This window comes from Peromyscus californicus, unplaced genomic scaffold, assembly GCF_007827085.1.
Source record: "Peromyscus californicus insignis strain IS unplaced genomic scaffold, ASM782708v3 Scaffold_20__1_contigs__length_68692818, whole genome shotgun sequence".
Lineage (NCBI taxonomy): Eukaryota > Metazoa > Chordata > Mammalia > Rodentia > Cricetidae > Peromyscus > Peromyscus californicus.
In genome coordinates, this window is record NW_026294503.1 from 49,466,548 (window position 1) to 49,489,866 (window position 23,319).

At 50.9% G+C, this 23,319-nt stretch overlaps 1 protein-coding gene across 3 annotated transcripts in view; it reads left to right on the forward strand.

Annotated features, from left to right (window-relative positions):
• Arhgap8 (Rho GTPase activating protein 8) overlaps window positions 1-12,123 on the forward strand; it is a 47,626-nt gene extending 35,503 nt beyond the window's left edge. For all 3 annotated transcript variants that reach the window (XM_052748522.1, XM_052748525.1, XM_052748524.1), the window contains 5 exons: window positions 4,757-4,830; window positions 5,438-5,515; window positions 6,471-6,599; window positions 8,631-8,734; window positions 10,480-12,123. In XM_052748522.1, coding sequence (XP_052604482.1) covers window positions 4,757-4,830; window positions 5,438-5,515; window positions 6,471-6,599; window positions 8,631-8,734; window positions 10,480-10,776 — 682 coding nt within the window. In that variant the 3' untranslated portion in view covers window positions 10,777-12,123. The remainder of the gene's footprint in view (window positions 1-4,756; window positions 4,831-5,437; window positions 5,516-6,470; window positions 6,600-8,630; window positions 8,735-10,479) is intronic.
• The last annotated feature ends 11,196 nt before the right edge of the window (window positions 12,124-23,319 follow it).

Genomic DNA, 23,319 nt, shown 5'->3' on the forward strand with positions numbered 1-23,319 from the left:
GAGCGAGGCAGGGGTGTGTCTGGTGATCTGAGTGGCTGGAGCAGGATGAGCCTGCAGGGGAGGACGGGAGCATCTTGGGATATCACAAAGAGGACTGTTACTCCCTATACGTGTGCCCCTGGACCAGCACCGTCCCATGGGGCTTTCTGCTGTGACAGGCACGGTCTGCTGGACCCACTCCAGGTTGAGTGAGCGTGTGGCTACTTCCTGTTTAAACAACTTGAATAGCACCTGTGACTGCTCCTACTGGACCCCACGGTGCCTTCCCACCCAGACACACGTTCTCAGAGAGAAAATTCAGTGTGTGGTGATATGATTGGCCCCCAAACTGGAGCACAAACTTGCCACCAGAGTGCTTTCCTTTTCATGGATCCTGGAAGCATGCTGCTGTGACTCCCTGGTGGTCCACACATAGTAGATTCCCCTGGTGGCCACCCCTAAGTCAGGGCAGGTGCCTGCAGTAACCACAAGCACCTCTAGAGGTCGCTGGTCAAGAGACCCAGACCATCAAGTGACAGTTTCACAATGTTTCTGAGCCCTGCTGATGTCCCTAGTGGCTCTGCCACTCAGAGTTCCTTGGTGCAGAGGCTCCAGCCATGCTGTACAACCGCCTGTTACACCCTGCAGATCCACCCCTGTCTTCTCATCTAAAAAAACAAAAACAAAAATGAGGCCACGAACCCTTGCCACATTTCCAGGGCCCACTGTCTTTCACCATACATTGTGGTGTGCTGTGTGGTGTGCCTGTGATCCCATCACTGTGGAGGCAGAGACATACCCGGAGTTCACTGGGCAGCGGGCCTAACCTAATCAGCGTGCACAGTGAAGCATGGCACCCCAGGTTGTCCTTAGTCGCACCTGGCACTCACAAGCACACCCATACACACACAACCACTTGAAAATGAAAAACAGGTGTAACGTACCGGTTTGTACAAAACTCACCTGAAACTGCTGTCTGCTGTCAGCGGCCTCTCAGCTCTACTGTGTGACTGGCTTCTTGGGGGGGAGACTTGGTCTTTGTTCTGTTGTGTGTGTGTGTGGGGGGGGTGTTTTGCCTGTATGCATGTGTCTGTATACCATGTATATGCCTGGTTCCCACGGAGACCAGAAGAGAGCGTCAGATGCCCTGGGACCAGGGTTACAGATGGTTGTAAGATGCCAGGCAGGTGATGGGAATCAAACCCGGGTCCTGTAGAAGAGCAGACAGTGCTCGTAACTGCCGAGCTGTCTCTCCAGCTCTGGAGAAGGCCATTTTTGTTCACCTCAGGTGGGAGAGATTGACAGACTAAAGAGGGGGCTCTGTCCAAGTCTAGTCTGCAGACCATTGCGTTGCTGGGGTCACTCATGGGGGCATAGGTGACTCAGGAACCTGCATCACTGAGAAGCCCCACACCCAGCATGGGTGATGGCCCAGGAACTCTGCATCCCTGGAGCTCCCTGTGGGATCTGTAGAAAGCTCCAAGAGTGTCCCCTTCCCAGCAGCGGTTCACTGTTTATATAACCTTATACAAGCCGTATGCATGTTGTAAGTTTCTGGTGAATGCCGTGAGCTCTGTGAACCTTCCTCCTTCCTCCCCTCTCCAGGAGGGGGTGTTTCATTCTGAAGCAAACAGCTACACAACCAGGCCACTGAGGACACCTTTATCGGGGACACTCTTGTGACCTGAGCACTTGCAGGATATGTTGACACAGAGTTGTCAGTGGACAGGAAGCTGCTGGGACTGTCACGTTGCTAGTGACTCCCGTTGCTGCTCTTGACAATGGGGACATCAGACAAACGGACAGAGCTGGGGTGCAGCTTGGTGGTGGAGCGCTCGCCTGGTACACATTACCACTGCGATCCACTCCAGCACCACACAGAAAAATCCACTTCATTATCTCTTTAGGGAACAGCAAGCATTGTCAGACGCCTTTGAATACATTCCGGGCACGCCACTTTAAGAGATAATCTGTGTGATTGCTCCTTTAAATTAATATTTTATGTTGTCTCATTGCCAATGACTATAATAAAATGGCAATAAACGTATTAAATAAAGCACCAGATATCTAATTTGTTTGGACTGCGAGCGAGTGGAAGACATTAAAATTCATAACTAAAGCCTACTCGCCAATGTTAATTTGCTGATTTAAGTTCACAACAGAAAGTCATCACTTGGAACGGGCCGCTTAAGCCAATAGAGGAAGGCAAAGTCGGGGAGTCAGAGGTCTCACTTGGGCTGGGCCAGGGCTCAGAGGAGCTTGCCTAGCACGGGCAAAGCCCTGGGTTCAGTCCCCAGCACTGCAGAAATATAAAGCCTTGCTTGCCATTCCCGAAGAGGGAGGATAGAGATGCGAGTCTCCTCTGGGCAGCTGTGAGTCTGGAAAAGAGGACAGGTCTAGAGATGAACCACTGCTCTCCTCACTAACCCGGTCCAAGAACTTTGTGACCAGGGGCCTTGCCACAGAGCATGCAGAATATGCGCCCTTCACTATCCCCTCCTCCAGGAAGCCTTCCCTGACGGCTTCACACAAAGTAGGATGTGTGAGGCTCCTTCCCCTCCACACACACGTACACACCTTACATCCTCCACCTGCTCCTCAGAGTAGAATTTAGTGTCCAGATGCAGGACAACACCCCTACATCCCTCAGGCCCTGGAGAGGTGCTGCCTGAACCCTTACCTTCCAGAACCAGGGAGCCTGAGGCCCAGGAGGCTAAGGATCTGGCTGGCAGTAGCATAGTTCTGGAAAGGGCTAGCATGGGCCCTGGCTTCCTAGGAAGCAGTGTTACACACCTGCTGCCCTTCCCCATCCTCCCTCACCCCCTGGGACATCACCTCCTCTCTGACAGTTGATAAAGAGGAAGCTGTTATGGAACAGACTGGGAAGGGCCCATCCATTCCTGGGTCTCTCTGGAGGCAGGGCCAGTCTCATGGCTACTTGGCGACTGTCCAGGGTCCTACATGTGCAGCTTTAGCAGAGAGAAGGATTTCCGTGAAGCCAAACCATGCAGAGTCAGGGTGTGCGGAGGCCATCGCTGATTTGATGTGGGGCGTAACAGTTGAACTGAGCCAGGTGTTTAAGGCGCATCCTTAATCTCTAAGGACCGCCCACCTGGGAACAGAGCAGATTTGCTGACTGTTGGCATAGTGACAGGATGTTTCCTCATGTGTCACCCTGATAATCCCACAGTCAGCCCAGGTGACAGGCTTCACATCACACTCACTAACAGAAGGGGAAACAGAGGCTCAGCGAGGTCAGGCCTGGGTTTGGCTGGCCGACCCAGGGCCGCCGCGCACTCTCCACCTCTCTGTTCTCTGCTTCTGTCTGGATTTACACTCTAAATGGACTGTTACTGAGCTGATGTCCAGCTCATGTGTCCATAGTGACCTTGACACCATGACAGAATGAACGGAGTGTTGAAGAGGTGAGATTCTGGAGCCTACCTGGGTTCAAATCTCTGCTCTGCACTCAATCGAGCAAGCCATGTAGCCAATCTGTGCCTCAGTTTCCCCAGTCAGCCTAAAAGAAAATTCATAAAACAGAATGGATGCTTTCTGTATTTACACCTGTTCTCTGTATCCTAATCCATCTTCCTCCTTAGGAGACCCCGAGGTCCCTTCCCTTAGTTCTGGGCCTAGCCTCATAAGCAGCAAGTGTGTCTCAGTCAGCTGTCACTGGTAATGCTGTGTAACAAGCGGTCTTTTGTCTCAGCATGTTACAGGAGCAGGCCTTTTTTTTTTTCAGTGTCTCAGTCAGCTCCTGATGACGCCATGTAACAAGTAGCCTCAACTCTCAGCATGTTACAGCAGTGGGAATTCTTTCCTGGGTTCTATGAAGTGTGCGGAGCAACTGGGGTTCAACTCACTTTATGTATCTTGTCATTTTTGACATCGGGCCAGAGGAGTGGCCTCCACCCAGGACATCTGTCCTCCTGGTGGGGGCTGGAGCAAGTGTAGCCTGGTCAGGAGGCCTTACAAAATGTGTGTGTGTATTGTGTCGTACATCCCACAGCAGGTTGTGTGGGCCAGCCCACGGCCAGTGCACAGAGAGGCAACTGTCCTGCAGGTGCAGGTGACACAGAGACACTTGTCCTGAGACACCGTAGCTCCTGCCACTGCGGTCCCCAGTCAGCGCTAGATGCCGAGGACTCAGAATCTGTACCGAGTCCTTCTGAATATCTGTTGTTACTGTGTCTCAAGCCCCATGTTTTTATCACGTACTTTTGTTGTTGTTGTTGTTATTGTTTGAGACAGGGTCTCTCTGTAGTCTTGGCTGTCCTGGAACTCACTATTGTAGTCCAGGATCCATCTGCCTGCCTCCGCCTCCTGAGTGCCAGGATTAAAGGCGTGTGACACCATTCCCAGCAAGTACTTTTTAAAACTGGATGAGCACCTGGTCTGGTCTCCCGGATCCATGCTCACAGTCAGACTTCCTCGCACCTCTGTGTGTCTTCTTGTCTGTACTGCTTTTTTTCTCTTTTGTCCTCTGGCAAGCTCCTATTCATCCCTCAAAACCTCTGCCTTAAAGTAGCCCCCTGAAGAAACCTCCAGCCCCTCCACCCCAGCGTTCCCCAAAGTATATTCTGGGTGGAGTTCCGGCACTTTGTTGTCCTTCCAAATGTTTGGACTCTCGTGGCTGCTTCATGGGGCCTGAGGCTGTGTCTTTCCCTGGACACTTCTTGATGTTCTATCCCCTGGAATGGGGAATCTGAGAGCCTTCCCCTGGCTGTGCCCACCCTCAGGGTCTGGAATAAGCCAGTACTTTCTTCTCCCTCAGCCTCAAAGACAAAAACCAAGGTGAACTCATCCCCCCTGTGCTGAGGTGGACAGTGACGTACCTGAGGGAGAAAGGTAAGGAGCTAGCTCTGGCCGGGACACTCAACAGCGCCTTTCCAACGGGGCTGCATGTCAGATCCTGAACACCCCACAAGCCAGCGGCTGCCGGAGCTGTGACCTGAGCAAGCATGTGATGTGCAGGCACAGTGGCCACCTTGGGTGTGTGTGCATGACTGTGGGTCTGTGGGGAAGCTAGGAAGGAGAGGCAGGAGAGACCAGAAGGACTTCAGCCTCCAGGCTGCTGCCCAGTGTTCTCATGTATCCTAGGGTGCTGTTCCCCACAGAGAGCAGGCTCAGGCCTGACTTTCTCTCCTGGTTGTGAAGCTAGCAGCAGGGGCCTGGCAGGCGGGCAGCCAACTGATGATGTTAGATAGAAGAAGAAAGGCTGAGCATTCTCTTCAGGATCACATAGCGGCTTGGAGGCAGAGGCAACTGGGGCTCAGGCCTGTGCGTTTCTGCACTCCCCTCTCTTAGGGAGGGAGGATCTGGAGGTGGGACATCACGTGACTGGAAAAGCCTGATCTGTCACCGCAGGAGGTTGATACTGCAGACAGGGGAGTCACAGAATCTCCAGAAGGCCAGAGTTCTGGGATCTGAGATGTCCAGTCTTTTCTTCCTGCAGGGCTACACACGGAGGGCCTGTTCCGGAGATCGGCCAGCGCCCAGATAGTCCACCAGGTGCAGCGGCTGTATGACCAAGGTGATGCCCCAGACCCCTCCCTCCTGCCAGATTCTCAACTGCCACCCCTTAGTCCTCGGTAACTCCATACCCCACCTGACCCCAGAAACAGGTCTGGGTGGGCTGCTGCCTGGGAATGCCAACCACCATCCCATTGTAGAGCAAGGGAGTCCTGTGTCCAGACTCCAGCCAGCTAGGTAAGGCGCTGCCCCAGCCCTCAGTGCCTCTGCGCCTTCCCCACTGACACCAGGTGGCCACACGGTTTGAACTAACACTTCAAGGTAGGGAAATCATGTTATAGCGTTCCATAGGCAGCCCCGACTCTGCAAGCAGAAAACTGGACTCTGAGCCGGGCGGTGGTGGCGCACGCCTTTAATCCCAGCACTCGGGAGGCAGAGCCAGGCGGATCTCTGTGAGTTCGAGGCCAGCCTGGGCTACCAAGTGAGTTCCAGGAGAGGCGCAAAGCTACACAGAGAAACCCTGTCTCGAAAAACCAAAAAAAAAAAAAAAAAAAAAAGAAAAAGAAAAAGAAAACTGGACTCTGAGCTGGGGGTACCTCAAAAATAACACTAAGCAAATAATTCTCTTGCTCCCAGGAACACTCGCCCTCTAGTCTTGCTTGAGGCCTCCATGTTCCTGTGATTGCAGATTCACTCATCAAACACTAGGCCCACACAGTCGCGAGCTGGACATTTAGACCTTAGCCTGGCCCTGTGTGTGCAGCCCCAGAGCCAAGGCCCTGACCTTGGAGCTCAAGCTTCCATCCAGAACCAAACCTTACCTCGAGGGAAGCAATTAGCGGCTCCGTGGGCACCCTAGAAGAGGGAGGCGGTAGCAGTAAGAGGAAGCTGGTGGGGAACAGCACCCCCATATCCAAGAGGCATCCCTGGGACATATGGCTGTGACCTACACCTCCCCCTCGAGCTCCCAAGCCATGGGCTGAGTGAACTGCTCGGCTGTGCCGTCCTGTGTTCAGGGAAGCCGGTGAACTTTGATGACTACGGAGACATGCATGTCCCAGCCGTGATCCTGAAGACCTTTCTGCGTGAGCTGCCCCAGCCGCTGCTGACCTTCCAAGCCTACGAGCAGATTCTCGGGATCACCAGTATGTACCCTCGCGAACCCTGGCCTCAGGGCAACCCTGGCTAATGACCCAGGTCAGCCTCTGTCTCAGCTGAGGCAGTTTCCCCCCAACCTTGGCCCATTACTGTCCAGCCCAGAGGAGAACTTGGGGCCACCCCTCTATTCAGTGAGGCTGGAGGCATCAAACAGGCCATATTATCCTTGGGTTTGGGGAGGGTGACCCTAGCTTGCCTGGTGGCCCTACCCAGGTGGCTACATTTCTCCTTCAAGTGAAGTATGCAGGCCCTTCCTGGGAGCCCTGTGGAAGCTTCCTGAAGGCTGTAGTCTCCAGAGACAAGGAGTACACTGCTGGTGACCCAGGAGTCAGGAGTCATCGCCCTGGTCCAGAGCTGTGTCTCGGATCCCTGTTTCTCCAGTCACCAGTCATGTGACCTGGGGCAAGTCATGCAGCCTCTCTGTGCTCCCTTCCCTCATCTGTATTCATGAGGGCTCTTCTGAGGATATAAAGGGCTGGGGATCCAGCTCGGTGAATAGAGCATTCTCCTAGCATGCAGGAAGCCCCGGATCCCATCCCCAGCACCAAATAAAATGGTGCTGTGTAGATGTAACTCCTGCACTTGGAAGACAGAGGCAGGAGGATCAGGACCTCAAGGTCATCCTTGGCTCAAAAATAAGTAAGAATATGCTCAACTGTCGGCTGTCACAGAGTCACTGTTGTGACATTCTGCTGCTGCTCTGTCTGCTTCCTCGGGAAGGGATAAGAAGGACCACCATAGCTGAGTGGTGGTGGCGCACGCCTTTAATCCCAGCACTGGAGGCAGAGCTAGGCGGATCTCTGTGAGTTCGTGGCCAGCCTGGTCTATAGAGTGAGATCCAGGCCAGGCACCAAAACTACACAGAGAAACCCTGTCTCGTAAAACCAGAAGGAAAAAAAAAAAAAAAGAGGGACCACCGTGATAGCCAAGGTGGCCTGCTTCCCTCCCATGTCATCTCTGTGACCATCATTCTCTGAAGAGGAGGCTTGAGACTGGGTCATCCGCAGCCCGGAGCTGGTGGCCACTGGTTTCCCTGGAAAGGTGAATCGCAAGGAAACTTCTTGTCCACCGAGATTACTAAGCAACCACAGCTTGGTTCCCCAAGACAATGACCTTTATTAGAACGCCCTCAAGCTTTTCATAGATGGGGATCCTGGGTCCCAGCAGGAGCCTTCGTACAGTTCCAGGGTCCCCTGGTCACCACACAGGCTTAGCAGAGGGACAGTAGTGTGCCAGAGGCTGGGGGCTCAGGAACAGGGTTGTGAACACGTCTGTGGGTGGAGGGTCTGAGGATGTAGATTGGTTAGCAGAGTGCCGGGGCTCCATCCCTAGCACTACATAAACCAGAAACAGTGGCACACACCTATAATCCCAGCACTTGGGAAGTGGAGGCAGGAGGACCAGGAGTTCAAGGGCATCCTCGGCTACAGAGCAAGTTTGAGGCCAGCCTGGGACGTGTGAGACCTAGTCTCAAAACAAAACTCAAATGGAGGGCAACGGCGGGGACTGAGGGTCTGTCTATGTGTGAATGCAGGGCTTTCCCCGAGAACAACACAGCCTGGTGATCTGTGTACTGAAAACCAGAGGCAGGTGCATTTATCCTGGCGAGGTCAGAGTCAATGCTTTACCTTCCCCAGCCACACAGTCTCCATGGCAGCTGCCGGCTCCATCGTTGTAACCCACAAGCAGCCCTAGGCCGTGTGTCTACACACAACCACGGTTGAGTTCAAGTAAAATATTACTACTGATCGCTGGCATGGTGGTACATGCCTCTAACGCCAACGCTTTGGAGGTAGAACAAATGAAACCTTTATTAACAAAGAAATGTGCTGGGCCAGATGTGGATGGCGGTCTGTGTTTAAATGGCTGGCCCTGGTCTAGCCTTTTTCTGTTTGCAGAGTGACTCACTGCCCTGCTTCCCAGCGGGCAGTAGTTTCTGTAGCCACCACACAGAGGAGGAAGGAGCCTGGCAGGAGTAGTGGGGTGCTGCCCAGGCTAGCAGCCTCATGCCATTGCAGGTGTGGAGAGCAGCCTGCGTGTGACCCACTGCCGCCTGATCCTGCGGAGCCTCCCGGAGCACAACTACACCGTCCTCCGCTACCTCATGGGTTTCCTGCATGAGGTAAGTGGGGCTAGCTGCATCCCAGGATGAGGAAGCCCAGCCCCAAGACTGGCCCTGGGGGCCTCTTGTCATCCCAGACCCGTGCTGTTTGCCCCAGGTCCAAAGTCACACCCATTCCACTCTTGAACCACCAAAGGATGTCACTCAAGGTCCAGCCAGACTCCTCTGAGAAACTTGACAGTCTGATGCAATGTCCAGGGATGGGAGCCAGGAGGGGCAGAGTGGACAGTTTATCATACGATGTCACATTCTTGGCTTTGTGTGTATGGTATATATTCATGTATATGTTCATGCGTGTGTGCATGCATGAATATATGTGAATGGATGTGTGGAGGACAAATATCAATGTTAGAGGTCTTCCTCAGTCACTCTTATCTAGAGCTAAATTGTTCAGTCAGCCATTATTGGCTGGCCAGTGAGCTCCAGGGATCTGCCTGTCTTTATATTCCCGTACCCCAGTGCCTGGAGTAGAGGCATGTGCTGCTACATTTTTTTTGTGGGTGCTGGGAATTGAACTCAGGTCCTGTGGCAAGTACTTTAGCTGCTGAACCACCTCCCCAGCTGCCCTCTACCCTACCCCCACATTCACCACAAGCAGTTCTGTCTCTCTAGCTGTTGCCTGGTTACTTCTCACCAAGCGCATCCTCGCTCAGACCCTCTCAGCGGGGAACGAATTTCTTAGGCTTCCTCCTCAGGCACTGGTGTGGACTGGTCTTCGTTGTGTTGTGCCCTCTGGGCTCAGTTTTCTCATCTGTAAAATGGGGAATACTGAATCCTACTTATCCAGGTGGCCATGTCAGCCAGGAGGACGGGAGCCCCTACAAGGTAGAAAGCACTTGGCTCTCGCCACCATACCCACAAGCCTGAGCTCAATTCACCAATCATATCACAGAAGCCAGAGGGCACCCGGCTTAGATTTGCAGTGCTGGGTGCCCACCCCTCCCCCAAGTCTGCCAAAGTGGAAGGGGAGTTGATGGGGCACTCATGAGATCCTGGAAGTCAGACTGTGGAGGTTCAGAGGGTCTCCACAGCGTCAAGACCAGAACCTTTCACAGACGGAAAAACTGAGAAACTGAGGCCTCCCTTAAGTGGGGGAAGTGGCCATGTAGAATTTTGTCATTGGCTGTGGCCTCCATTCCAGAACTCTTTTGTTTGTTTATTATTTATTTATGTGTGTGTGTGCGCGCACACACACGTGTGCGTGCTGGCACACAAATGTGTACGCATGCTACAGCATGCATGTGTGGAGATGAGAAGACAGCTTGCAGGGAAGAGGTTCTCTCGGAGCACCACGTGGGTCCCAGGGCCTGAACTCAGACTGCCAGGCTCTGCAGAAGTTATTGTTAGCCACTGAGCCATCTCACTGGCTCCATTTTGTTTTTTGAGATTGGGGTCTTTCACTGGCCTGGATCTTGCCAAGTCGGCTAGGCTGGCTGGCCAGTGAGCCCCGGGATCCACCTGTCCCTGCCTCCCCGGTGCTGGGATTACAAGTGTGCACTGGATTATTCTGGGGACCAAACTTTGGCTAGCTAGCGTGGCAAGTGCTTGGTGAGATGAATTGAGCCATCTCCCCAGCCCACTCCCTCCCCCTCCAGAGCTCTTTCCACCACATTAGCCCCTCGGGGGTGAGGATGGAATCATCATGAGCTCTCTCTACCATACCAGTCTCCTCTGGGGTGAGGACAGAATCCAGGCTGCTGATGCCTGGGGATTCATTTCTTGGTTTCTGGTGCGGCCTCTTCCAGGTGTCTCTGGAGAGCATTTCAAACAAGATGACCAGCTCAAACCTGGCATGTGTGTTCGGGCTGAACTTGATCTGGCCGTCTCAGGGGGTGGCTTCCCTGAGCGCCCTGGTGCCTCTGAACCTGTTCACGGAGCTGCTGATTGAGTACTACGACAAAGTGTTCAGCACGCAAGAGGCCCCCGGGGAGCACAGGCAGAACACTGTGGAAATGGAACAGGCTGGCCCTGTCACCAAAGGATTCACGAAGACAGGCACTCCCCAGGCCTCACCATACTTACCGCGCTTCCGCATCCCCTGACTGGCTGGAGACACCTCAAGATGGAGGTGCCCCCTTGCAATCTATGTATCTGTGGCCCCGTTTGTCTTATAAACTTATGGTCTGTAAGAAGACACAGGAATTAAATGAACCCAGAACTTTTTAGTGGGAATCTTGTGCTTCTGATTGTTGGGTCCATCACGGTTCTGGGCTGTGGCTGAAATGAAACACAAGTGTGAGGATGACTGTCTTGAACCATAACCCAATGTGACTTAAGGGAAGTGCAAATTTGTGAGCAAGGGGCCTGGAGCAGGGCCTATGTGACAGGCCATCTGACCTAGTGACTCACACAGCTGTAGGGTGGCCACAATCCATGGTTACCTGACAGTTCAAGGGTCCTTGGGGGACCATAACATGCCCTGGGTGGGCTGGCTAGCATCGGGGAGACTTAGCTGTCTGGCCAATTACTTCTATCCTCCAGCAGGTGGCATGGGGGCACATGTTGCCTTGGACAGAAGAGCTGTTCAAGGTTAGTATGGTCTTCAAGATCATGGAGAGCAATGCTCAAGTCCCTGTGGAGAAGGACTGGTCCCTATGGAGAAAGGTGTCCGCAGCCAAGCCTGTGGGCCACAGTGGAAAGAGGAACATGGTAGGCACTCCGCACAGGAGTGGAACTGACGTTGGGCAGCCAACCTGCCGGAGAGTTCCAGATCTGTGGCCTCAGACAGATTGTCCCCTCAGAGCTGTAGAATGGACCCTGTACATCACCAAATACAGTGCGGCAAGGCTACCAGCAAAAAGTTCCGTAAGTTATTTAGATTGGACAAGCTTGGGTCACGTGCCCGCCCTGGACCAATCAGTTGCCAGAGGATGCACTGAAGGGCTAGACCTGGGGTTAGACATGCCGAGCAATTTCGAAACAACTAGCAAATAAATGTCAGCCTGACTGTTCGGTGGCAGAATCAAATAAACAAACATCCACATTCGGGAGAGTGTTCAGCTGTCCTCATTGCTCTATGCCCAGACAGGAATCATGCAGAAGAGACCAAACATACTGAGGATGACAGTGCCCGGGGGTGGGGCTACAATTCTAGCTCAAGCCACCCCAGAGCTAGACTTTCCAGGAAGGGTGCACATGGTGTAAGCACCTACCACCCAGATGGGAAGGGCAAGCCCAGAGCCTCCCTCAGCCTCACTTCTTCGTGAAAGCCACAGAGCAGAAGCCTGGATAGGTTTGGACACAGCTAGACTGGTTAGTTTCTTGTCAACTTGACACAAGCTACGGTCATCTGGAAATCTCGGAGATAGCGATGGACACAGCACAGCCCCAAATGGCAAAGTTGCTTAAGACACGAGAGTTGTTAGTGACTGGAGAGTGGGGTGGGTAACGCAACCGTGCAGTTCTGGAGGGTGAGCTTGTAGACGCTATCTTGTCACACCACAAAAAGGTTGGACGCTGATAGATAATTGAGATGAAAATAGAGTTGTCTTCCTGGTGTCCATCTCCACTGGTTAGCGCTGTCACGCCTCTGCTGGCAGCCTGACGTGGCCCTCAGCTGAAGTATCCTTCAGCAAACGAATGCCCTGCCTGCAGCTGGGGGCTCCGGCCTGGTCTGCACTGCCTCTGAGCTCAGGGGGGACTCCGAAGCCCCGGCCCGACCCCGGTGTTGAGAGGAGCCCTTGGTGCCTTTGGCTTTAGTGTCTACTGGGTTCTCTTCTCCACACCCCCCCTCCTCTCGCCCCTGGCCAAGCTCCAGTCACACGTGTCAGCGGCCCCACTACCCGCCCACCATGCTCTGTCACGTGTTTTCTGCTCTTTCCACTGCTCGGTCGTTCCCGGTCCCTGAGGCCATGGGATTCTCCTGGGCTTCATGAAATTGTGGTTTGTTTGTTTCTCTCTCTCTCTCTCTCTCTCTCTCTCTCTCTCTCTCTCTCTCTCTCTCTCTCTCTCTGTGTGTGTGTGTGTGTCTGTCTGTCTGTCTGTCTCTCTCTCTTCCTGTTATCCTACAAAGCCTTTCTTTTCCTCTTTGTTACTTTCACTTTGGTTTCTTCATTTCTTTCTTTCCTTTTTGTTTTCCTTCCTCTTTCTTTCCTTCTTCCTCTTTATTTTTTCTTTCTCTCCTCTCTTTATTCCTTTCTCTCTTCCCTATTATTCGTTCTTTCTTTCTCTCTTTTCTTTCTTCCTCTCTGTTTCCCTCCCCTCCCTCCTCCCCCTCCCTCCTTCCTTTCTTCTTTCTAACAACCTTCCTCTCTGACCCCCAAAAGTCAAACAAAATGGGCTTCTCAGCAAGGCTCAGTATGGAACCCGAGGCAGCCAGCCCCCCCACCCCCCGTGTCCCCTGCCACAGCCTCTGGAAAGGCCACCATGCATCTGCACGCGCGCGCACACACACACACACACACACACACACACACACACACACACACACACCACACACCCCTCCATGATGTCTGTGCTCACAGAATGCTGAATAACCCCGAAGGGTCTCAGAGTTCTGCTGCCAGGGAGAAAGAAAGAAAGAAAGAAAAATGATGGCTCCCTTAAGAGCCTGCCATTGTGAGCCCCGAATTAACAATGACATTAAATCAAGCCTCATGCATTATGCAGCGGGGTTTACAGGGAAATGCATGTCTGTGAAATATATGTTTCAAATTTCCTGACTTGGAGAGGTGCCCCAAGATGGTCTCCTGCGGGTCCTTTGATAACAGTTTCTCTTCACAAATGGTAATTGTAGAATCCCAGCCCAGCCCTGCGTGGCCCTGTCACCTTCCTGTGTCTCGGCACAATTTCCCGATCATTCCCACAGCAAAAGAAAGTGATTACAGCCGTCACATGTGGGAGGCACACAAAAAGTCCCAGCTTAAAACAATGCTAACAATGCCCGGACAAGGACTCCAGGGTGTCCGCATCACCAGGACACACAGATGAATTATCCAAACATTCACTTTTGCAGAAATGACAGCAATTTCCAGGGACTCCAGAGGTTCAGCAGGCTGCCCAGAACTTGTGGTTGACATTCACACTGAACCACGGGAACCTGCCTAGACCCACACACGCCGGGGTTCGCCATGGCAGGAAATGTCAGGGAGAGAAAATGGAAGTCAGAACACAGAAGTCACTCATCCATGGCTGAGACGCAGACTGTTGTGGACACAGGGAGAGCAACTCAGTGAGCTGGGGAGATCAGACTGTGTATCTGGGAATGACCCAGGAGGCGGACCAGAGCATTGCTGCAGAGATGCAGCCCGCCTGTCCTTCATCAGCAAGAAAAGGAGGTAAGTTGATGTGTGTCACTGAGGTGACTGAAGAGTGTCCTTCAATTAACACGGACAGAACTGATGTGTGTGTCCAATTGGATCTCAGTTTCTCCTGGTGACCATCTGTACCAGTCAGCACTGCCACACCTCTGTGACATGAAAACTGGCAGGGAATCTCGCCCAAGGCCACCTCTGCAAGTCCACAATCACTCATCACTGAATGATTTCACACACGCTGAATGATATACAAGCAGAAGGAGTTATTAAAAACTGAATGGTGCAAGGCTGGAGAGATGGCTGAGCAGTTCAGAGCACTGGCTGCTCTTCCAGAGGACCTGGGTTCAGTTCTCAGCACCCACATGACGGCTCACAACTGTCTGTAACTCCAGTTGCAGGGGATCTGACCTCCTCACACAGACATACGTGCAAGCAAAACACCATTGCACGTAAAATAAGAATAAATAAATTTAAAAAACTGAATGGTGGATGTTGTGGGATGGCTCGATGGGTAAAGGTGCCTGCCTACAAGGCTGGTGATTGGAGTTCAGTTCCTGGGGCTCATGTGGTGGATGGAAAGAACGGCCTCTCCACTTGTGCACCACAGCATGTGTGCACACACACACACGTGTGCGCACACACACACACACACACACACACACACACACACACACACAAACAGGAAAAAAACTGAATGAAGGATTCAGAGAATGGGGTTTGGTGATAGAGCACTTGTCTAGCACATGTGAGGCTGTGGGTTCTGCCCTTAGTGTTCAGGAAGGAGGAAGTAAGGATGGGGGGCGGGCACAAAGTGTGAAGACATGAGCAAGCTGAACATCTGGACCTATGAAGTGTTTACAGAACATCATACTCAGCAGCTGAGGGGTGTGTATTCTTCCTAAGTGCACAGGACATGGCTACCAATGTGAACCAGAGTCTGGGTCAGAAGACAAGCTTTGGTAAATTAAAGGATTTTAATTAAAATCAAGCAAAGAACACAATGGAATAAAATTGATCTGAAAATCAATGATATCAAGAAGGGGTAAAAATCCAAGTATATGAAAATGTCTTAAAAAAGAAGAAATAGACAAATCAGACTAAAGAAGTCAGAATGTAAGCAAGAAATTAATCTCTAATACACACACACATGAGGTATTCAGTGTGCCCTGTGTATGTAGAGGTCAGAGGACAACCTTGGGTGTCATTTCTTAGGCTCAGTTATTTTTTTGGCTGGCCTGGAACTTGTTATGTAGATCAGGCTGGCCTCAAACTCACAGAGATCCTGAGTATGAGGACTAAAGGCATGTGCCTCCAAGCCTGGATGATTTTTTTTTTTTTATGTGTACTGGAGTTTTGCTACAGGTAAGCCTGTGTCCCATGTGCATGCAGTGCCCATAACAGCCAGCAGAGTATTAGATTCCCTGGAGTTACAGATGGTTGTGAGGCATGGGGTAAGTGCTTGGAACTCAACCTGGGTCCTCTTGCCAGGGCAGCCAGTGCTTTTACCTGTGAGCCATCTCTCCAGTCCCACGGGTTTTTTTTGGTTTGTTTGTTATTTTAAATATTTTGTTGGGAATTATGTGTGTCACACACGAGGTGTCCAAAGAGGCCTGAAAGGGTGTTGTATGACCTAGAGATGAAGTGTGAGGTAATTGCTTGTGAGCCACCTGGCATGGGGGCTGGGAACTGAACCTGGGTCCTTTGCAAGAGCAGTGAGCATGCGCTCTTAACTGCTGAGCCGTACCTCCAGCCACCCCTTTTATTAAAGACAGAGTTTCTCACGGGCCAATTAGGCTGGCCTGGTTGTCCAGCAAGCCCCAGAGTACTGTTTGCCTGTTTGCCTCCTTGGTAACAGGGTTACACGCAGGTGCTGCAATGCCCGTTTTTTGTTTGTTTTTTGGATTTTGTTGTTGTTGTTTGTTTTTTTTGGTTTTTTGTTTTTTGCATGGGTTCTGGGGTCCAAGCTCAGGTCCTCAGGCTCACACGGCATGCGCTTTGCTGACTGAGCCCTCTCTCCTGCTCCCGAGAAAATAATTTGAATTCACAGGGAAAATAATCTAAAGACATGCTAATGTCACAACATATCAACATTCATGAAGTATTAAAGCAGGACCTCCAGGGAGAGCTAAAAGCTTGTAGGAAAAAAAAAAAAAAAAAAAAAAAAAGAAATGATCTAAAAGCAGGGGCTAGTGCCGCGCAGTTAGATGCAAGGGAAGGAAATAAAAAGGAACAGAAATTCGGGCTAAGAGGAATTTCCTAGTATGTTTTCTTCCTTCCTTCCTTCCTTCCTTCCTTCCTTCCTTCCTCCCTCCCCCCCTCCCCCCCCCCCCTTTCTTTCTTTTTGACACAAACACACTTACTACATAACCTTGGCTGTCCTGGAACTCACTGTGTAGACCAGACTGGCCTCAGACTCAAGAGATCTGCCTGCCCCTGCCTTCCAGTGTTAGGATTAAAGGTACAAGCTACCACACCTGGCCCTTAATTTGCTTTCTATTGCTCTGCTAAACCCCATGACTAAAAGCAGCTTGTGGAAGAAAGGGGTTTATTTGGCTTACACGTCCCAGTCACAGTGCTCACTGAGGGACGTCAAAAGGCACGAACCTGGAGGCAGGAACTGAAGCAGAGACCAGAGAACAACACGGCTTACAGGCTGGCACCTCACAGCTCCCTCAGCTTGCTCTCTTAAAGAACCCAGGACCACCTGCCGAGGGGCGGCACCTCCCACAGGCAGCTGAGCCCTCCCACATCAATCATGAATCAAGAAAATGCCCCACAGACTTGCCTACAAGCCATCTGATGGAGGCTTTTTCTCAACTGAGGTTGCCTTTTTCACATGACTCTGGCTGGTGTCAAGTTGACCACCAACAAAAATAACAAGAAGTAGCTTGCACCAGGTGCAAGCAGAGTGTGGTGGCACACACTTGTAATTTCAGCCCTCGGGAGGCTGAGTCAGGAGGATTGTTGAGTTCTGGGTCAGCATGGGCTATATAATGAGATCTTGTCTCAAACAAACAAGGAAAAAGGAAAAAGAAATCGGGGCTAGGGTGCAGCTCAGTGCCAGAGTCCTTGCCTTGGGTTCCGTCATCAGTAAGTACCCCAAACAAACAAAACCAATAAATAAATAACAGGCAATAGAGAATAGACACAAACCCAAATGTCGGTTCTTCACATAAATACACGCGTTCACGAACCCCTTGATAGATCCCACATCAAGATGAGAGGAAACACAAATTAAGAAGGAAAACGTGCTGATCGCTTTAGAGTGTGCAGAGGGCGAAACGATCATCAAAATGTCAAGAACAATTTCATGCCCAAATCAGCCTAAGCGATAATTCCTTGAATAACTCCACGTATTGAAACCGACAACAGAATAGGATATCCCAACAGCCCCGTGTATTAGACATACTCAACTGTTAAAATGGAAATGTGACACCTTCTCACCAATGAAACTCTAGCTCCAGATGGCTTTGCTAGTGCATTCGAACGAAAAGGCTTTCGGGAAACAAGGGGGCACATTTCTGACTCATATAGTATAAAGGTGTCTGAGGCATCAAGAAGACAAGCAGAAATTTAACATCCCACAGAAATATCGGTACAGAACACTTAATATCAGCAAGTCAAATGGATGGGATGCTGTGCCATGAGCAAGTAGGGTTTATTCCAAGAATTTAAACTTGGCTTAGTGTTTGACAATTAATATAAACAATTACATTTACTGAATCAGGGGGCACTCACATGGTTATAAAATCACGTTGAAAAAAAAAATTAAGAACAAACAGGATTGTAAAACAAACAACCTACCTTCGGGCTGGCGAGAGGGCTCAGAAGTTAAAAGCAACTGAGGCCCTTGCAGAGGACCAGAGTTTGGTTCCCAGCACCCACAATGGGCAGCTCATAACTCCATATAACTCTATCCATAGAATCTGACACCCTTTTCTGGCCTCTACAGGCATCTTGAACTCATGCGCGCGTATACACACACACACACACACACACACACACACACACACACACACACACACACACACACAAAAATAAAACTCAAAGCAAACCGAGACGGACACTTCCTATCATACTATTGATTATGAACTTGATGTGATCTAGAATCCCCATGAGAGAAGCTGCTGAGCATGCCTGTGAGGGGTTTCTTAATTAGATTAATTGAGGTGGAAAGATCTGCCCTGAATGGGTGGCACCATCCAGTGGCTGGGACTCAGATACAATGACATCCAAGGGAAAAGCATTTGTTTCTTGCCTGTCTGCCTTGGCCTCTTGCTGGTGAGAGCTGGCATCATCCTCCACTGCTATCTGAAGCCTGCTTCTTCAGCCTTCCAACCCAGACTGAACTAGGAATCCTCCAGGCCTTTGGCCCCGAATTGAGACTGCTGAGGCACCCAGCCTCAAGGACTGAGGTATTGGGTTCTGTAACGGGGAATAGGGGGTCCAGTCCCTCGATAGTCCCCTCCCAGGGTCCGGGAAGAATCTACAACCAGCTGATAATTAATCTTTGATTTTATGAAATGAATCTATGTACACGAAACTCCTTAGTCCATACACTTTATTATTCTGTATCAATTCTGTCTCTAGACAGCTTCAGTTCTGTTCTCATGCCTAGCTCCTTTCTTGCCTGATTTCTCTCTACATTTATCTGCTGTCCCCTCTAAGTTCTATCTTAATTCTCTCACCTTAAATTCTGTCCCATGTAGGTTCTCATCCATCTAGTTCTTTCCCCTATCAGCTCCTCTCCCGTCTCCTCTCTCATCTGGCTCTTCCTTATCTTGTTCTTCCCCATCTGGCTCTTCCTCATCTTCCATCTCGTTCCTCTAGTCCTCTCTTCTAGCCCTTCAATCTAGTTCTTCCCCATCTCAGCTCGTTCCTCTCCAGTTTTTACCTATCTAGTTCTTCCATTCTCGTTTCTCTTTTCTGTCTTCTTATTCTCTCAGTTCTCTCCAAGTCTCTCAGGAATCCAGTTATAAACCCAGGCAATAGCAATCCTCTGGCCGAGCAAGGTCACCAGGTTTGAATTCTTTTCATTTTTTAAAGATTTTATTATTTATTTATGTATATGAGTGCTTTATCTGCATTTACAACTTTATGCCAGAAGAGGGCATCAGATTCCACCAGAGAGGGTTGTGAGCCACCATGTGGTGGCTGGGAGTTGAACTCAGGACCTCTGGAAGAGCAGACAGTGCTCTTAACCACTGAGCCATCTGTCTAGTCCCCGCAGGTTTGAATTCTTACAGGGTCATAAAGGTAGGTAAGAATTTTCCTCAGCAGTGACCACCAGGCTTTCTTTTACAACCCAAAAGGGGAGTGGTAAAGGAGGTCAATAGAGAGCTAATGATTGGTTAGTATATCAAGAAGGCAATTTATGTGCTCAATCTACATTCCTAGAAGTGGTTAGGTAAGAAATTAGGAATCTATTAGTAAGGCTGTAAGGAAGGAGGGTCTCACCCTAAACTGCATAAGAAATAAAGCTATCCTCCTGACCTAGGAGACAGGTGTTGTTTTGTTTGGTGTTGGATGCTTAAGTCTGTTCTTAGAGAGTACAGAGGTATCTCTGATAAGGTACTTTGCTCCATCTGGGGATGGACCTGACCGGATGCTGCCAATGACGATAATTATAGGGAGGCTTCAACTGGTGGGGTTCTGGCTGTGCACAGCTGTCAGCATAGAAGGTTTTCTAAATATTCCTTTAGTAGAGGGGAAATGGTGCCCAATAAATGATGGAAAAGCTACAACAGCACACAAGAAACTCATAGCAGAAAACAGCTGATAATCAAAAGCCAAATATCACCAAGGCACCTTGAGCCTCAGCTTGACCTCTGGAAGGACCTTGGCTTCTTCCAGGTATTAGCTTTGTCATAATCAGCTGAAATCCTACTTTGTATATTTTTGCGGCTTGTAGCAGTTCTCAACCTGTCCCGTGTGAGACAGCCAATGTGTGACTACCCAGCCTGTATCTTGCAAGCCAATGCAATAAACCCCCTTTAAATATGCATCCGTTCTGTGCATTCCATTCCTCTAGAGAACCCTCGACTACCACGACACTTACAGTGAAGTTATTGAAATGTTGCCACTTTAAATGAGGAACAAAACAAAAGACGCTGAGTCTCACCTCTTCCTTTCCATATTGGACGAGACATCCCACTGCTGTAGGAGGCAAGAGCGGTGAGAGCTACAGAGGTGAGGAGGGAGGTCGCAGGCAGGCGTGGTGGCACACACCTTTAATCCCAGCACTAGGGAGCAGCAGTGGGTGGACCCCATCGTGAGTTCCAGGTCTGCCAGAGCTACATATGAGAGTCTTGTCCCCCAAACCAAAACAAATAGAAAGAAAGAAAAGAGGAGGGCGGTAGAAGCAGCTTGCAGATGCTGTTTGTGTGTGTGCTGAAGTGGGAAGATGTTAGACAGATGCCTGTTACAACGGGCAGGAGGATTTGGTGGGTCTCGCGTGCAAGCTGTATCAGGTAGGGGCTGATCAGGAGGAAAGCGATGCCACACAGAACTCTGAAAAGGAAAAGTTGAGAACAGGCTACTGTCAAGGTAGAATTCAATCTCTAATTGATGGTCTCCAAGGCCACAGCAATATGGAAGGAGAATCCCCACCACCCAATCAGGGTTCTGATCCCACGGGAGAAGGCATGGCTGCAGACTCTAAAGGTAATGCTGGTGAGGGATGGTCCCCAGTCTCTGTCAGTTACAGACAGCCAAGGCTGGGGAGGAGGAGAAGGTGAGCCGGCAGGATTTGAGTTATATATGACATTTATTTACTTTTGAGACAGGGTGTCATTATACAGCGCTGGTCAGCCTGGAACACACTATGTAGACCAGGCTGGCCTCAAACTGACAGTCCCACCTGCTTGTGCCTCCCGAATACTGGGACTAAAGTGCCCAGCAATAAATATTTTAAAAAAACACACACGATGGCTGCGGATATAGCTCAGTTGGTAGAGTGCTTACCTAGCATGTATGACACCACGGGTTTGATCACAGCACCACATAAACCAAGTGTGGTACAAACACCTGCAGCGCCAGTACTCGGGAGGTAGAGGCAGGAGGATCAGAACAGGTTATCTTTAACTACATAGTGAGTTAGAGGCCAGCCTGGGCTACAGGAGACCCCGTCTCATGAAAAAAGGGGGGGCAGAAACCATAGGAGCAAGTTTGGGTGACTCCGGAACTGCTCCATCTGTCTCTGTTACCACAAAACACCCGAGGCTCTACAGTCAATTCGGTGTGATGGTATCGTCCATATTGAAGGTGGGACCTTCCTCTTTAGTTAATTCAGCCCGGCCACTTAGCTCCCAGGCCCCTTCCTTTTGTTACCATTTGTACAGACTGTGCTGGGGAATCTTGATTGTCAACGTGATCTGGCTGAGAAGTGCCTTGGGGCTTAGTGAAGAAGCTCAGCCCTGGGTGTGTCTGTGAAGGCGTCTGCAGAGCCACTTAACTGTGGAAGTGAGTGGTGCCATGCTTACATGTTTGGGGTGCTGGAGAGATAGCTCAGAGGTTAAGGATGCTTACTGCTTTTGCAGAGGACCTGGGTTCAGTTCCCAGCACCTACAAGATGGCTCACAACTGCCTGGGACTCCATTTCCAGGGGATCTGATACCTTTTCTGACCTCCAAGGGCTCCTACACACATGTGGTGCACATACATACACTCAAGCATATACACACACACACACACAAAATGAAACAACTAAATTTCAAATAAGTAAATTAATGAGTGCATGAATAAATATTAACCAAACAATTTAAAAAGGGGGAGGGACTAGAGGAATAGTTAGTGTAAGTCTCTTTCTCTCTGGCCCGCGCTCTCCCTGTCTCTTCTTCCTGGCCACTACGGTGTGAACTGCTTTGCCCAGCCAGGCCTCCCACCACCCACCATGATGGACTGAAACCTTAGAATCTATGAGCCAGGTTTCACTCAAGCATTTTGCCTAACACACCGATAACCTCTCCTCTTCCCAACAGAGAAAGTGTAAAATGGGTTGTGAAGTCTAAAGAATCAACAGGCAGAGGCAGAGGTGGGTAGGACATGCGGAAGCAGCCGGGAAAGCTGCTGGGAGAGGAGGGCAATGGTCAAGGTTAAGTCTCAAGGCAACCTGGGGAGGCAGTGAGCAAGAGCGTGCCGAGCAGAGGTCCTGTGTGTGCAAGGGGCCTGCAGGGGGAGCATGCTTTGTGAACTGAGCTAGAGCAGGAGGTGGAGATGGTGGAGGCAGCAGAAAGAGACCCAAAGAGAGCAGGGACGAGAGCCCTGTGGCCCTGGATGCTACAAGGAAGGCTGGTGAATGACCAAGGACTTGAACTTCAGCCAAGCACACAGGGCACAGACCTGTTAGCAGTCGCCCCACCCACATCAGTTACTAGCTGGAAAGCAACTGCAACAGAGCAGGAAGGAGCGGGTGGATGGTGGCAGCTGTGGTCTGTCTAACTCTCGGTGACAGGACAGGGGGCTGAGGGCCAAGGGACAGAGACCTTGGAGCAGAAGGGAGATAGGTCCCGTTCCACTTGTCTCAATGACACAGGTGACTGATTTACCAGAGATGGGTGTGGAGGTCATGGGGTCGAGGGGGACTCTTGGGGTACCACTGGGGAAGGAGCCTATGCCGAATCTGAGATGTCCTCTAGTGATGCAATCCAGGGTGGCTACCAGTGTAGACAGGAATTGAGGGAACAGCTGTCCAAGGAGCTCTGGAGAGAGCAGAGGCTGGTGTAGACGGGAGGTCTCCAGCATATGGGGGTTAGGAAGGAGGGAACAGCCTGGAGTAGACATGGGACAGTCATTGAGGAGTGTCAACAGTAAGTCACGTGGGCTGCATGAGCAGGGACCCGCCAGAGCTGTGCAGAAGTCACTACTGACTATGTAGATTGTCCTAGGGGGGCAATGGGGTGGGGGATGGGGGTGGGTTACAGAACAGAAGAGATCTGGGGACTGGGAAGGAGGGTGTGAAGACTGTTCAGGAGGCAGAAGGGTGGGGAGTGTGTAGGCAGAGCAGGCAAAGCTGAACTCCGGACCCCCTCAAACGGTATGCTCCCCCCAGAGCAATCACACTAGGCCATGGCTACAGTATATATACTTGTTGGGCTGTCCAGCCTTTCAGCGCACACATGTGCGTATGTATGGGGCGGGGCGGGGGGGGGGGGCCGGCAGCGCACGCGTGCATGCATGCATGTTTCTATCCCTAGCTCTACAGGCAGCATTCAACAGGCCCTCCTTCTGCCACAGCTGCAGACACACAGGTGAACCCTGATCTCCAGGCTGAGTCAAGCTCCTTTGGAGGGTCTGGAGGTCATGCTGGTTGGTCTGCCTTTCCACAAGCCT